The sequence below is a fragment of the Mastigoproctus giganteus genome, chromosome 6 (genome assembly GCF_048544385.1).
Source record: "Mastigoproctus giganteus isolate SK-2022 chromosome 6, ASM4854438v1, whole genome shotgun sequence".
Taxonomy (NCBI): domain Eukaryota; kingdom Metazoa; phylum Arthropoda; class Arachnida; order Uropygi; family Thelyphonidae; genus Mastigoproctus; species Mastigoproctus giganteus.
In genome coordinates, this window is record NC_143580.1 from 29,303,624 (window position 1) to 29,320,329 (window position 16,706).

The window sequence follows — 16,706 nt, forward strand, 5'->3', positions numbered from 1 at the left end:
ACTGTCAAAAAGCTGGAGATTGGGTAATTATAAGCAGGAGAAAAATGAGCCTTTTCACAAAAGCAGGAGTTTTTTTTTTTTTTTAAGTCAGCACTGCATTATAAACTCAATTTCATTGACAATGTAAATGACTCTAACCAGTACAGTATGCTTTCAAACATTAGATTACCTAGGATTTTCCTGTTTGTAGATTTCTGTTGAAATTGTTTGTCAGTTATACGGCAATTGATTATGGCTGCTTCAACAAAGTTGCTGTTGGAGAGTTTGTCCTCTTCAGAACTATTGAATCAGTTTTTGTTTATTACAACCCTGATGTCAAGAACAATTTCCAAGGCTTAACTAAAAAAAAGATCTGAACTCAGTTTTTGCTATTTTTCACCAAGCTGAATATTTTCTCATATTCAGTACTTTCAAGAGGAATTGCTAAAATGCTAAAAATGACTTAAGATAACCTGCTGTATTTCAAGGGAATCCTGTGCACTTGTCAGTGTTCCCAGCGAAGGACCAATGCATGTAAATTCTTTTTTGTTATTATGAAAGAACTAAAACTGAAAAATATTTATTTATTTTTTTAATTCTTGGATCACACACACACTTTGGAGCTGCCAGCAGACTTTCAACTGCCATAAGAATAGAAGAAAATTTCTATTGGGGAAAATGCATTCCCTTTGCTACTGAGAACATAGGACTGACAAAGGAAAGTTTTGCAATTATCTTGGCAGGCTTGATATAGCAGTTTTTGTTCAACAAATCTGAAGTGAATTTATATTCTTGGAACAACAATTGGGTTAAAGTAGACAACAAACACTATTATGATGAAAGTACTGAGTACTCACTTTCCAAAAGCAGTAATAAGCTGATAATCTTAACTGATTGGTAGAATATAAATAACTAAATACACAATAGGGAAGTGATTTAATTATAAGCAACAAGCTCAAAAGCCATTACCTAGTTAGTGTCCCTCCCAAAATTAAAATTCTGCAATAAAAGGGGGGGGGATATATTGCAGACCCTTACTTGTTTATATACTAATAGTATAAGTGCTGTAAATTAAGTTAATATCTGATTACTGACTAAAGCAACAAACTCTGATAGACCAGAAATGTGGTGTAATTCTGATTTATGGGATATCTAAATTTGACAATTGAATTCACATGCTGTAACATTAAATTACTTACCTTCTCTATAAGATCAATTGTAGGCTGCAGATCAAGACCAAAGTCAATGAATTTCCACTCAATACCCTCTCTTTGATATTCTTCTTGTTCCAAGATGAACATTGTATGATTAAATAACTGCTGTAACTTTTCATTTGTGTAATTAATGCAAAGTTGTTCAAAGGAATTCAGCTGTTAAAAAAAATAAAAAAAAGGCATAAAAATCAAAACCACAAACACGCATGCATGTACTAAACAATACTGCTATACTCAGGTTATATAGAAACACATCTAACATTCAGTTACTATACATCCAATGATAAGTACATTCCATATATCTGCAGCTATGTACAGTTTTAGATCTTTGGCCCACTATGATTTAATCCTTTTAACAAATACTGTAATTGTACACTCCTCTGATCCCAGCATTGTGCAAGAGTACAAATAGAAAAAATATTTATGACATTAGAACCTAATGTGCCTTATAAAAGCAAAAGCAAAACAAAGGTTTTGCTTCTAGCAGTATGAAGCATGTTACTTATGTGGCTAAGCATTGTCAGTTTTCATAGTTTTAGTACAACAATAAATTGTACAAGTGTTTTTATACATGTGGTTCAGATGAGTGAAAATAAAAAACAAAGTGAGGATACCCATGGAACTGGTGGGATGAAAAAGAAAAGATGCACAATTACTTTTGAAGTGAAAATAACAAAGACCTGAAAGTGGTAAAGGAATAGTGTCTATTGACCATGAGTTAGGTTAGCAGGATCAACAATAAGTATGATGGTGAAGGACAAAGTGTTCTGATCCCCAAAAACTACTTCCCTACTCCAGCCCATAGATCAAGAATTTATTTTTCACCTTTAAGCAGTATGTTTTTTTTTAGATGAATAACATCAAGCTATTGCTGCTACCAAGGAAGGAAGCAGCAACTCTCACACAGTTTTGGAAGGGTTATATTATGATTGAAGATCAGGTCGGTACGTGATTCACCACGCATAGTAGATTTTGTAGAATCTGATGCGAGTTTAAAACCAGGGGCATTCTGGAGGGGACATGCACAAGCCCCTTGTTAATTTTGGCAATTATCTGAGTCCCTTGCTAAAAAAATTTAGTAAAATTTAACAGACTGTTTTAACCCAGATGACCCTTAGATGAAATTCTCAAGTGAGTCCCTCATTAACAAACTGGCAACACACCCCTGGCTATAATATCTTTATGGCAGTGAAAAACACTGCTGCAAGGTGGAAAGATAAGCAATCAATTATGAAGGATTGTTGGAGAAAGCTTTGACAATAGTTTGTCCATGACTGAAGATTTCCAAGAAACACAAGAAAATATCAGATAAATACCAAAACCAGTTGTGGATGCAAAGAGATATTCACATAGGGAGAGACACCAGTTCTGTAAGCTGCAAAGTCATAGCAAATACCTTAATCTGGAAGTATATATTAAAGATGTGAATGAGTTATTGGAGTCTAGAGAAAACCTAGAGATGACCAACAATTCCAGTGAGATTATTATTATTATTAGCTATATGGTGCAAGGAAGCCTGAGGCTTATGCCGCACCAGCCAAAAAAAAAAAAAAAAAAAAAATTCCTGAGTTATCATGGGGGGGGGGGGGGAAGAAGTAGAAGAATGATGATATCCAGCTCAGGATCCTGGGCTGGATATCATCATTCTCACCAGTTGAGCCCCTGGGCAGGCACAAATGCAAACTGGAGAAAAGAATGATAGCAATGATAAAAACTCCATTATCTCTTCAAAGAGCTTGAACCTCAAAAGTTTAAGAGAAATCATGGAAGGGGGGGGGGGGAGACAGGAGTAATAAAAGATTCTGATCCAATGCTTGAAGAAGCAATAGTGTCAGCAGAAGTCTTTGTGATGTCACCACATGCCATGAGATTTTTGAATTTTTTTTTTTAAATTAATTTTATAAACATGATTAGTTTCAGGTGTGTATAGTAATTGTATTTATTCACATTTCATCTAAAAAAAAAAAAGTTGAATTATCACAAATCTTTGTAAACATATCTTGACAAGTTACATGTTGGAGTTTATACAGGAAATCAATGTTTGTTTAGTTAGCATATATTTAGTTAACATATGGTTCCCCCGCCTCCCAGAACACAATGCATACATTAATCGAGTATTGTGTGCACCAAAGTAAGGAGTTCAGAATGATAAGTCAAAGAATTTTCTATTTCAGTTTAACATCCGCAATTTGATCTCAAACTTTACTATTTGATTAGAACTTTTTTTTTTTTTTGATAACTGTCAGAAACAGTTACAATAAATGTCAGAAATAAAGTTCCATACATAAGATTAATCTAACTCTGTTGACTGCATTAAAAATATGAGTTGTGTAAGAGATCAAAAATAAATAAAAATTAAAAGAAAAAATTGGCTATATTAAAATTTAAAAAGAAAAAAAAAAAAGACATATGTCCCTTCTTTGTCCCAAAAAAACTGATGCCATCAACTTGGTAGCTGATGGCACCATTTGAAATTTCCTGTGGAGATCCTTCACAATGCCACCACAGCCAGTTTTGTGGTCTCCGGATTATAGTAATAAATCCAAGTTTCATCTACAGTCACCAATTGGCTGAGAAATTTGTTTGAATCCTGGGCAAATTTTTCAACAACAATTTTTCAACATTGATTCTCTCCCTCTTTTGGTTTTTTTTTGCAATTGAATCTTTAGCTATCCATTTTGCTGAAACTGTTTTCAAAATTTCTTGTATATCACATTTTCCCTTTTCTTTTAAACATACTAGGATCCAATTTGGAAATTTTTCAAAATCAAGTCATGCACAATGTTTCTTATGGTTATCCACATCTGGGTTCATCTTCATTAACTATATAACAGATTTTCAATTCAATAACCTAATACCTGATAGCACTGTATGCTGGATTACTAGATACAAGGAAGCATTACGCAATGCCACCATGTATCCTCATGGATTCTTCTTTTAAAAAATAATAAATAAAAATATTTGTAATTTAATATTACCATATTTATTTTATTTTCAAATAATGAAATATATGGTAGGTCAAAAACTTCTCAAATGTTCTCATACAATTTTTTTACCCCATCACATAAGTACAGACAACCCCCCATATGACATGGTACTTCTACAATATGGTTTCGCCCTAACACGATTGATAATTGCGGTTATCCTGGCACAACACTGTACTTATATAACACGGTTGGAGAATTTTGGTAAACCTCACATAACAGTATTTTTGAGCTTTTGTACAGGAAAATCCTACCATTATGTTGTATGTAATTTTTCAACATTTTCACTCTTTTTGAATCCCCACTGTTGACTCGCTAGTCAAAATAAATTGAAAGCCCTGTATTTATTTTGTTGTGAAATCCCCGTGTTACGTTCTATGCTAGTGAATTTGTGGAAAAATCTAGATTTCAAAGTTTTATTACTATTGGATAGCACACTAGGTCATCCAAAAGATTTAAGTCATCCAAACATTGAAGTTATGTTCCTGCCATCACAGTTGTACTAGATTAATACAACTTCTTTCATTCAGCCATTAGGATCAAGGCATTATATCCACCTTTAAAACTCATTACATCAGAAAATAGTTACAATGGATTTTGGAAAAAATTGATTCCAAATCTATTGAAGTAATGGAGGCATGAAAACATTTCTCAATTGTAGACTATATCAGAATCTTAGTTTTATCACTGAAAGTTTTATCATAGTCATTCAGGAAATATGCTGGAACCAGCAGAAAACGGAATCTGTGCGATAGTAGAACTTGCTACATCGGTAGGTTGTTATTTGGTTTTTTAGGAGCATTAGCAATTAAGGCCATATTGCTCCGGGGATATGCAGTCGTCATTCCCTGACCTTTCTGCATCCTCCGTATTTGGTGGGCATGGGCTCGAACACCGGTCTAATCAAGAAGCATGTGCTACGCACTGCTGCTCCTGCCCACCTGGCTACAGAGGCGCCTACATCAGTAGGAGGGGAAGGTTTTGATGATATGACTACTGAAGTACTTGTGGGTAGCACAGTTCATAGAATCCCCTCCTCCCCACACAGTGTGGAAAAGACCAGAGTTCAAATCCCATTGATGGAAGGAATTTTTATGGGTCTTTTTCACAACGTGGCCAGGTTAGTCAGTCTCAGGTGAGGGTAGCATGGTTTTTTCTCCCAGAAACTCAGGTTTTTGTCCAGCAAAACAGAAATTTGACCTCAGGACACATGCAATTTATAGATAATATACGCAGAGTAACATGGCCTTAGTCGCCTATGCTCCTAATAAAATAAAAAAGATATGATTACTGAAGACATTCAAGAATTACTGGTAGAAAAAGAGGCTGGCGAAGTGGATTTGGTGGAAATGGCATCGGAGGTAAAACCAAATCGATTCAGAAGATAATAACACAGATGAAAATTCTAAATATCCAAATTTTACACTAAAAAGCATATGGGAAGGCATAAAATTAGCCGAGCAATTAGAATCTTATTTTTTGAATGCAGATTCTTGAATGAAAGAGCCCAAAATTCAAAAGGAGCTTCAAAAATGCTTAGTTCCATATGATGAAATTCACAAAGATTTATCAAGCAAAAGCAAACAAACCCAGATTACTGATTTTTTAAAGAGAGTAAAAGATACACGAAATCTAGAATGGTGTATTTTTGTTAACATTTTGTTAACGAAATAGTGTATTTTTGTTAACTTTTGGAATGTAACCCCCTTTTTGTACTTTTTCTTAGTCCTGTATAACATGGTTTAACGTAACATGACATTTTATAGGAACCTAACTACCATGTTATACAAGGGTTACCTGTATATAATTGTATTCTAAACTTTAATAAAGATTAACCAAATTCAGTGATGAGCATAAACTCATCCCTGCAATATAACATAAGGCCTAAAGCAGTGGCATGACAATATTACATAAGGAAGCTAGAAGTCTTGCTTCTACATTACAACAGATTTCAGATATAATGTGCAGAACCCCCTTGAGATTACCTTGGTGAGCCCAGTTTGAGAAAATTCTGCCATTCACAGCTTAAATATTGTAATTTAAATCTGAATGATCTTGATGTACTTTGTCTACGTGGCACCCACAGATAAAATCTTAACAGTTGCTTATGGTTTTCTTAAATAGTGGAACCTAATCAGGTGATAGCTGGAGTGATAGGAGCATGAGATCTTTATCACACAGTATATAGGCAAAAATTCATGCATGCAAAAATAATTGCTACCTTCACACAAAAAAATAGTAGCAATGTTAGGTATTTCTTCAATCAGTCGAAAGATAGCACAGCCAGGAGAGGAAGGTGCACAGTTTCTGAAAATTCCAAAGCACTGGACAATTATCCAGGTCACTCTTCCCACCCAATTCAAACCAAAACAAAAAGTGCAATAATATACCAGTTACGTCTACTCATTCATAACCACCTGAATACCCAGTCCCCACATCTTTGATACCTCTTCACAGCAGGCACCTAGAGTGATAAAAATTAAATAAATAAAAAAAAATTAATTACCACGTATATATCTATCCATGCAATTAAAAGCAAGTGTTCACAGGCCAATCTGCATGTGTGCAGACTGAAAAACCCAGAATAATTCATAGGGGTGGAACCCCTATTCATTCTGCCCGAGATCAGCCAAGTACAGCCTCAATTATATTAGCTGACATACCCCATTTTGCAGATCAATAATGAAAATTATGTATATGTGCATACCAATTTATTTTAGCACTGTAATATAGCTCTGAATAACTAAGGTAAACACTGAACTAGTGGTCAAGCCAAAAAGTGAAAAGCTAAATATTTAAGTGCTTTGGGTGGGGGGGGGTATTAAGCTTCAAATAAAGTACTTATTATGCCACACTATAGTACTGGACAATATTTTATTAACGTAGAAATTCCATGTAGGAATAACATACCATGTTTTGGCACTTCGGGCCAAAATGAAAGATTTTTGTTACTACTCCCTAGAATAGCAGCAGAGCTGGCCATGACAAAAATGAGCTTTGTAGGATGGCTAAAAATTCTGAATGTTTGTCTCTATACCTTGCTTATGCTTATGGCAAAACTTAGGCAAACAGGGAAATGGAGCCAATTAAACTGAAATGGTAGATCAGGGTGGATGACTAGGATGCATAGAATGAATATGTCTTTACTAGCTCTGCAGGCCAGCCATGCTTGTGGCTTTAATGAATCACAGCTTCTTGAAAGCCAACTGTGTTCCACCATAGTGTCTGAAGGTCTTGATTCTAAAGAAACACAATGGGAACATCAATCTTGGGATGATCATGGAGAGGCACACCTGGTAGCTCCAGACAGTTTGGAAATTTTAGTAGCTGCCTGCTGCACTGACTGCAAAAGTTTTTGTTGATCGGGATGGCTCTTTAACAAAGCCACTTGTGGTTATGGAAGTGATATGCATCATATGAAACTACTATTTCTTTCTTTTCATGAAGTGCTGCAACTGTTTTTGGTTGCTAAATGTTCTTTCTCTTATTAGCAGTGTGGCAGAAATGCCTAATGAGGACACCACAAGATTGAATTGCACCATTTCCTCAATCTTTTTCAAGCATACCGATTTAAAGCTTCCCTTTTATCTACCTTAAATTTTCACTCAGGTTTGAAGTCAGAGAAGTAGTCAGACTGGACTATCCAATTCAAACATCTAATGTGAGTAATCAATTCATCTGATCACATAGAGGTCTTGAATGAAAGCAATCAGCACTTCTAATCCCCTGCAAAACATCTAGGACATAATGAAGATTTTTTTTGGATTCAATTAGTCTAACCACTGACAAAGAGCTGAAGGCAGCTGCCACATATTGCATGCCCTTAAAAATAAAAACAATTTGGTTAGTTATATTTTAAATATTTTATTTCTTTTATTTTTAGTTCATTATCTTTTTAAATATAACTAAACAGTTTTGTTTTGATTTTGAAGGGTAAGGCTAAAATAAAGATTTAACTTTATTTTAACCTCTGCTCTTAAAGCTGTCATACCACAGCTTCACCTTTTATTTAAAAAAGTTAAAAGATACTAAATTTCTTACGTTTTTATACTGAAAATTCTAGCCATTTCAAACACTATCACTTGTACTTCCTGTCTACTATGTTTACATCCTATACAGATTTTTGGAGAATGCCTGAAAACAAGATCAGTGACAAGTCCAATAGACATTTTCAAGTCTTGTAAAATGCAATATAATTTCTTATTTGTAGCAAATCTAGTTTTTGCTGAGGATATAAGTGACTTGTCAGTTTTTGCTGACAAATTGCTATATGTATAGGGTGAAGAATTTCAAATGGAGGCTATTTTCTTGCAAAATGCATTCAATTAAAATCAAGAAGCAGCAACAGTGATTTCTGGACTTATTATTATTAGCCACATAGTACAAGGAAGCCTGAGGCTTATGCTGTACCAGGCGAGAGAGAGAGAGAGAGAGAGAGAGAGAGAGAGAGAGAGAGAGAGAGAGAGAGAGAGAGAGAGAGAGAGAGAGAGACAGAAATAAAAGGGTTTGTTATTTGTTATTTGGTTTTTAGGAGAATTAGCAACTAAGGCCATATTGCTCCGGGATATGCGGTGGTCATTCCCTGACCTTTCCGCATCCTCTGTATTTGGTGGTGACGGGCTCGAACCCCGGTCTAATCAAGAAGCGTGTGCTACGCACTGCTGCTCCTTCCCACCTGGCTACGGAGGCACCTCAGAAATAAAAGGGACTCACCAAGAAAGAGAAGAATGATGATATCCAGCTTTGGTAGATAGAAATTTTTATAGTTCACTAGTACATGTAACTTTGAAAGTGAAATCTCTGATTGGCTCGTCATATTTGTGAATACTATCAAAACAAAGCATCCCACAAGCTTAACACGTTCACTTCCGGAATGCAAATGTGTAAAAATGAACTGCAGTTTTTGTGATTTGATGCAAATATGCATCCATTCAATTGTGGTCAATAAATGAGTGCTGTAAAAGGAAAGACACATGAATTAATTGAAGGAAAGACATAATAGGTTATTACATTACAGCTGTGATTTGTTTAGCATCAATTACACTGTCTAGAGAGCACTTTAAAAGTCATATACTTAGTTCACAGTTTCACATGTTCTTTGCTTATGATGAAGTTATTTTATCTAGGTTAGTATTTTCTGCAAGAAAAGGTAAAATTTTTGAAGATTATGCTTGTTGAATTTTAATTCTTTACTATCATCCTGAGTGTGTGATGTGTAAATTTTACCCAAAAGGATTATAATGGATCCACAGCCTAGGACATCAGACCTGAAAAGGAACAGGGATGGACAATACGTTGAAGCTGATGATGTTGAATCAGCTCTTTATAATATGTCATTGATACTGAAATAGAATTCTATTCACGTGATGCAGATTCTGAATCTCATTCAAATGCATCTGATGATGTTAGAATGCTGCAAACAACAGATGCCAGCATTACTTAGACTGGAGTGATTCTTCACAGATGAAATCCATTTACTAAAATGGCACTGCCTCTTGTTCCAGCACCCCAAAGCACAAATAAAGGATACTCACAAAATATAAATGGCAGCACACGTGTAAACAGACAAACATCTTAGCAATAGTATTTGAATTATAGTATTAGTAGTGGCAAATGATGTGAAAGCAAGCTTATAAAGAATCGGCAAAAATAAATAATAAAAAAAAATAAATTAATTTTAAAAAAAATCCTCATATCACCTGTCCACCCACTGCAATAATTTATCTAATTCTTCCTCTAACTTATCCAAACTACCCACTTCCACAACAAAATATGGAAGTTTGTTCCAAAAATCAACCATCTGCTGGCTGAAGACAAACTTCCACATATCTATCCTACAACCATCCTTTCTCAATTTGAATTCATGTCCCCTCGTGTGTGTAGTCTGAGTAAGAGGAAAAATACCATCAGCACTGAGCTTGCTCAATCCATTCAAGATCCTTAAACACCTCAATCAGATCAACTTGCAGGCACCTAGTCTCCAGCCACTACAATTTACAGAACTGAAGCCTTTCTTGTAAGACCACCCTTTTGTTCTCTTCACCAATCTCGTTGCCCTTTTCTGCATGTTCCAACAGATCCATATCCTTCCTAAAATGAGGCTTCCATATCTTTATGCAATACCCAAGATGTAGCCTTACACAACAGGGTAATCACCTCCTTATCCCTGCTAGCAAGTATAATAATAAACTATTTTTCAAAATTGTAGAAAATATTGAGTCAGAGCTCTCGCGAATTCAATAAATAATGCTTCATGAAATGTAATTCTTCCGTTTTGATTCTGTTAATGGAATTATTTTGGTGCATTAAAATTTTATTACCTTTAAATAAAATATTTTACTGCTTTATAAAAAAGGTAAAAAATTTAAGGTCTCAGTTTTGTCAAAAAAAGTTTCAAATTTTAAAAACTTTGTATAAAAAAATACACTACCTCTTTTCTGGAAAAAAGAGAAAATACACTTATAATTATTATGTTAAAATTGCTATCATATTCAGGAATGTTATAAATGAAAAGTCGATCTTGAGTTCTCTATCAAATGAGCAATGAAATAAAAATTGAAAATTTAAAAAAAAAAAAAATAATAATAAAATAAAAAAAGAGACATGAACTTGGAATAAAATAGTAAAGATATAACCAAAATCATTTAAGTAGCATTAGAAAAGGGAAATATTTAACCAAACAAATTCAGCTTTGGCAGAATAAGAAATGTGATTATTGGAAAGTCAATTTCTGAAATTAAGTATACTGAAGATTCTGCAGAGTGCTGCCATAGTGCCAAAGAAAATGTTACTGGCACTACGAGAATCTTCTGCAATTCTGGCAGGTATAACAGCTCTTTAACAAAGAAACCCATCTCCCAAAATTGGACAAATGAAATAACATTTACTCACTGTGTTTTGCATATTTCAAATAAGAAAAGTAATAATATTATTTTCTTATTAATTAGAATGAGGCATGATTATATGAAGGGTGGTGGGAAATAACAAGTAAAAATAAGTGGCCAAAATTAGTAAATTACAAAAACACTCAAACATAAACATGTGTTTATCAAATTTTTAAAAATTAAACTTCAAAAACTTACATCAAATATTTCAAAGCCAGCAATATCAAGAATACCAATGAAGGATGCACCCTGACGTTTTGTACGATCCAAAGAACGATTGATTCTGTTAACCAACCAACGGAACATTCTTTCATAACACGCTTTTGAAATGGCTTCAACTGCAAATTCCACCTTTTAAAGACATTTCCATATCATTAAAAATAAGAAATGAAGTAAAGCATAATAAAGTGACATTTTATTTAAAAAATTATTTACAATAACCCAGTATATTAGCCTGATATTCAAATTTAACACTAGAAATAATGAAAATTATTTCAGCATGACAATTTCCTATTAACTGAATTTTAGTCAATCTAGAAATATTATTAATACACCATTTTATCACATTTCCTCAATAATTTACAGAATACTTAATAACAAACCTCAATATTTTTGGTTAATATAGATACAGTATTCAAAATATACATATTGCTTATAATGCAAAGTTTAAAAACAATATATGTTATTAAGAAAGAATACTGCAGTTCTCATCTTAATGAAGTTTACATAGAGTCAAAGAAAAAACTAATACCTGTTCAAATAGTTATATTTCAAGAAATAACATACATAAGTGATTTTTATGTCAAAAAACAAGTTAAGCCCTATGTGTTAGGAATAGCAGTCACTCTACCGAACCTTCAATTGACAAACAAAAACCAAATTTATTTAAATTTTAGTTTTATTCCTTTCCAGAAACTGATTACAATGAACTTGAAATAGACATGCCAGAACTTTGCTAAATTTCAGCATAAATGTTCAAGAAGGCTTAAATGGTAATTTTCTGGCCACCAAACTGGAAATAATGGTTCAATTATCTGGTCCATAGAAGTCCAAATCCGTAACCATTAAATTTCTCTCTGGTTTGGGAGGGAGAAATTTTAAGAAACACTTGTATATTCCTTTAAGAAATAAATAACAAATAAATAATACGAGAATCACAATGTGGTTTCTTTATTAAAGGACAATTTATCTAATCAATGAAGTAATGTATTGAGGAAGGCAAAAAGGAACTGGATGCAAGAAATAACTTTCAATCTGACAAAGATCTTTCAACAGTGTAGTAAGGCTACTAGGACAGTGCATGGAGTATTGTAAATGATATACAGAAATTCTGCCAGTAGAGGTAATTATCCCACTTTATGAATTAATGTGTCAGATCACATCTTGAACACAGTATAGAGGTATGAAAGGCCTTATTTCAGAAGGATGTTGACTTGCTTGAAAGGGTACAAAAGGAGGATAAAAAAACCAGTTGTGGATGCAAAGAGATATTCACATAGGGAGAGACACCAGTTCTGTAAGCTGCAAAGTTTTGGAAACTAGATATCAGTGGGGATCCAAACGATGTAAGGTCATAAAAGGTTCCATGTATGATGATAATAAACTGGGACACTATTTAAATTACAGAACCTGTAAACTTAAGGAAGAATATACAGTCGGTCCTCGTATAACACGGGTTTACATTACACGAATTCGATCATACACGATTTATAAATAGGGGAACAGTATCTTATATAACACGAACCGAATTCGCTTATGCATGATTCGCCTTTGTGTTTACAAGAAATGGCAGTCGAACGCGGAATCACCCCAACCGAACGCAACACGATAGGAATGAAGGGAAGATTCTGAAAATGTATTTATGTGTTTTATATCAGTGAAGGGGAAACACATTTCATCATAATAACATAAAAACCAACAATTCCAGCTATCGGTATAATCGCAAATGCAATTAGATTGAGTTTACTACCAGTTTATAACAGATTCCACTAGCAGAAACGAAACTGGAAATTGTTTTTATTGTTTTATGGTAGTAACCCCCAGAAATGTGCTTTAGTAAAATGTGGGGTGTTAATAGTGTATCTCGGCCTTTACGGTGTTGTTTATTCAGTTGCTATACGCGCGCAGCTTTGTTTATGTGTATTAAGCGTGCCTCCTCGTTTTGTAATTGCGCTTTATTCCCTAAAAATTAGTAAAATATTACTTAAAAGGTGTGAAAAGGAAGCGTCCTGGCGAAGACACTGCAGATTCAGAGAGAGAGAGAGAGAGAGAGAGAGAGAGAGAGAGAGAGAGAGAGAGAGAGAGAAAAGCAATATCGATAAACAGAGGCGGACTGAGTCAAAAATTCTTACCCTTGAAAATTTATAGTGGCCTCATACTACGGTTTATGGCCAAAATCACACCGGCCTCCGGCCCACCGGGATTTCCTGGGTAAGGCTTATGGCCAGTCCGCCTCTGTCGATAGAGAAAAAAATATGAAATTGTGAAACGCTTTGAGCGAAATGAAAGACCGTGTGATATTGACGTGCTGCAGACCTAAATGAGGCAACGCCGAGAATTAGAAAGAATGCAGAGAAAATAAAAACAACTTTCATAGCGGGAACAACTCAAAGTGTAATTAAAATCCATTAGATTAAGACACAAGAATTAGAAGAGATGGAACAGCTGTCATCTGTTTGGATAGAAAATCAAACAAAAAACAATTACGATAGAAGCAAAAGCATTAGCAATATTTTATTACGACTATTTTATTTAATATAATTTTTTTACGAATAAAATACGTATTTTATTCGTAAAAAATACTTTTTTAGTATTAAAAATACTAAAAATACTTTATTATAATATAATAAATAATAAAAAATATTTATTATATTATAATAAAAAAATATATTTTTTATTAAGTATTTTAATCGTTATAAAATACGTAAGTATTTTATAACGATTAAAATTACCCGATTATTTGTTGTGTTTGGTAATGTTTTGGTTCCAAATGTGTGTTCAATCTTGGGTGGTCGGCACCTAACCCCACTTTTCCCATAGGGCCTGTTGTTTATATTGCACGATTTTGCATTGCACGAGGGTTTCTAGGAACACAACTATCGTGCTATACGAGGACAGACTGTATGTAGATTTAAAAGATATATAAATTTTAATCAGCATCTAAATATTTAACTAAAGAGACGTTTTAATTTTTTACTTTTTTGAGATATCTTATTTATTCCTAATACCAACTGACTGTAGCTTGATTTGAATTTGTACACTTTAAAAAGAAATGCTTCCCATGCAAACAGGCCTTTGCCTTGCAATCAGTAATCACTTCTATGCCTTAGTAAATAAAAAAATGTGTGCCAGTGTACTACTTAGTACATTCAAAAAGTTCCTGGAAAAGTATGCTGGCATTTTTAAGTGGTTTGTGCTACGGACATAAGGTTTTGTGGGGAACCGATGTTGAACTTGGTGCATGTGCATTCCAAGTGGGAACTGTCTTGACCACTTCATGTGTCACAGCTAACTGATTGTGGAACGTCAGTTTGAAGAGCATGCTAACATCAAGTTTTTTTAAACTTGAAAAAAGTGCTACAAAGATGCTGCAAGCATTAATGATACTTTGAAGAAAACAGCAGTTTAGAGTGGTTCAATCAGTTTAAAAATGGACAAAAACACTGGAACATAAACCTCACAGCGGATGCCCTTCAACATCAGGAAACAAGGAAAATGTCATGAAAGTGAAGGAACTTGTGCGAAATAAGCAAATGACAGTTGAAACTGCTCAGTACACACACACACAATCTTGATGGAAGATTTAGGGATGTGTAGCGTGTGTGCAAAGCTTGTTCCATGCTTGCTGTCGGGAAATAAAATGGACTGCTAGAATGCCATTGCAGTTGATTTGTTTGAAAATTCTATGCAAGATCCAAGCTTCCTAAGAAAAGTGGTCATTAGGGATGAGAGTTGGGTGTTCGCCTATGATCCCAAGACGATGGTGGAATCATCTTAATAGCACACAAAAATGTCCCCACAGCCCAAGAAGTCTTGCACAACAAAATCCAATGTCAAAGTCATGTTGATCACCTTTTTTCGACGATGAGGGCAGAGTGCACCATTAATTTGTGATGGGGGGGGAGCGTGTTACTGCTGCTTACTACATTAAAGTTTTGACACATTCACATGAGAATGTGAGGCAAAGATAATCTCAAAAATGGAAGGATGGCCGAATCCTGCACTATGCAATGCCCCCAGTTACACAGCAATGGTAGTCCATCAGTTCTCAGCTGTGTGTGTGTGGGGGGGGGGGGATCACAGTCATGCAATAGCCTCCCTACTCCTCTGACCTTGCACCATGTGACTTCTGGCTGTTCCCTAAAATGAAATTGGGGCTTCAGGATTATTATTTGGCTACAGTAAATGACAACAAAGAAAACACCAAAGCAGCCCTACATGCACTAAAAAAAAAACACAATTTTAAAGAATGTTTCAAAGTTTGGGAAGACCAATGGAGCAAGTGTTTTTGTACAGACGGAAGGTACTTTGAAGGTGATTAGGTTAGTATGCCCAACTGTTCAATAAACTATTATAGTAAAATTCCAGAAATTTTTTGAATGTACCTCATATGTTGCACACATATATTGACTGAATCATATCCCGGTGATGCAGATATTAAATATTTCCATAAAAGGTTTGAGACAACTGACATTACTGGACAAATAAAATGTTAATATACAAATAAAAATAGAACCATACCAAGAAGTGAAAGCTCTAAAAACCAATAAGATTTGGGTAATAAAAATGTTAAAATACAAAATTTTAAATTTATTATTTTGTACTATTAAAATTTAGATATTTTTACTTGTTTAAATAACAAACAAAAACTGCTAAATACTGTTTGGTAATTTTTGGCATTAATTTTTATATTAAAAGTTTTAAGAGCCCAGTGTTTCATCAGCTATCACAAAACCTTTTTATAATTTATTCCTGATGCTCAAGGCCTTTTTGCTAGTAGTGAATATTTACATTTTTGAGGTAGTTTCTGGCAAATTTCAACAGTTATCAATTAAATTGTAAAAATTTAAGTCATTTTGATTACCTGCTCTTTAGTTTGGGCTTTGGTAACATAATCCCGTCCCACTTTAAGGCGAGGTTTCAAGAAGGCTTTGGTTGTTTCAGTAACATTTAGACCCAAAAGATGACTAACTTTCTGAGCAACTGTATTATCTGGGAGAGTAGCCTGATCAGAATTACGTTCCTGTTTAAATTTCATGTTTCCAAATAACAACACTGCAGACACTATCCTAAAAATGGCTAAAAGAACAAGTGTTTTTTTTTTTAAACATATCAAAAAAGAGAACTGCACAGAATTAAACCTGATATTATTTGAAGTTATTATTGATCAAAAAATAAATATTTTTCTTTTTAATTTAACACTGTTACAGTCAAAATATAAATATACTTACATGATAAATATAAGCAGAGAAAAGCTGAGTTACAGAATCAGCAGTAACTAACACCTTTTTTCAAGTTGTAGAACAGCTGTTGTCAAATGGGGAAATAGGGGTGGGTGGCATGATTCAAATTCCCTCAAGATTGTTTGAGTACATATTCACTATACTCAGAGTGCCTAATACACAGTACTTCACTTAGTAATGGAA

At 34.2% G+C, this 16,706-nt stretch overlaps 1 protein-coding gene across 1 annotated transcript in view; it reads right to left on the bottom strand.

Annotated features, from left to right (window-relative positions):
- The window catches only part of zip (myosin heavy chain 10), a 380,860-nt gene that overhangs the window by 154,148 nt on the left and 210,006 nt on the right, over positions 1–16,706 (bottom strand). The window contains exons 10-12 of the mRNA XM_090375898.1: positions 16,145–16,359; positions 11,260–11,412; positions 1,179–1,349 (exon numbers count right to left, since the gene is read on the bottom strand). Coding sequence (XP_090232024.1) covers positions 1,179–1,349; positions 11,260–11,412; positions 16,145–16,359 — 539 coding nt within the window. The remainder of the gene's footprint in view (positions 1–1,178; positions 1,350–11,259; positions 11,413–16,144; positions 16,360–16,706) is intronic.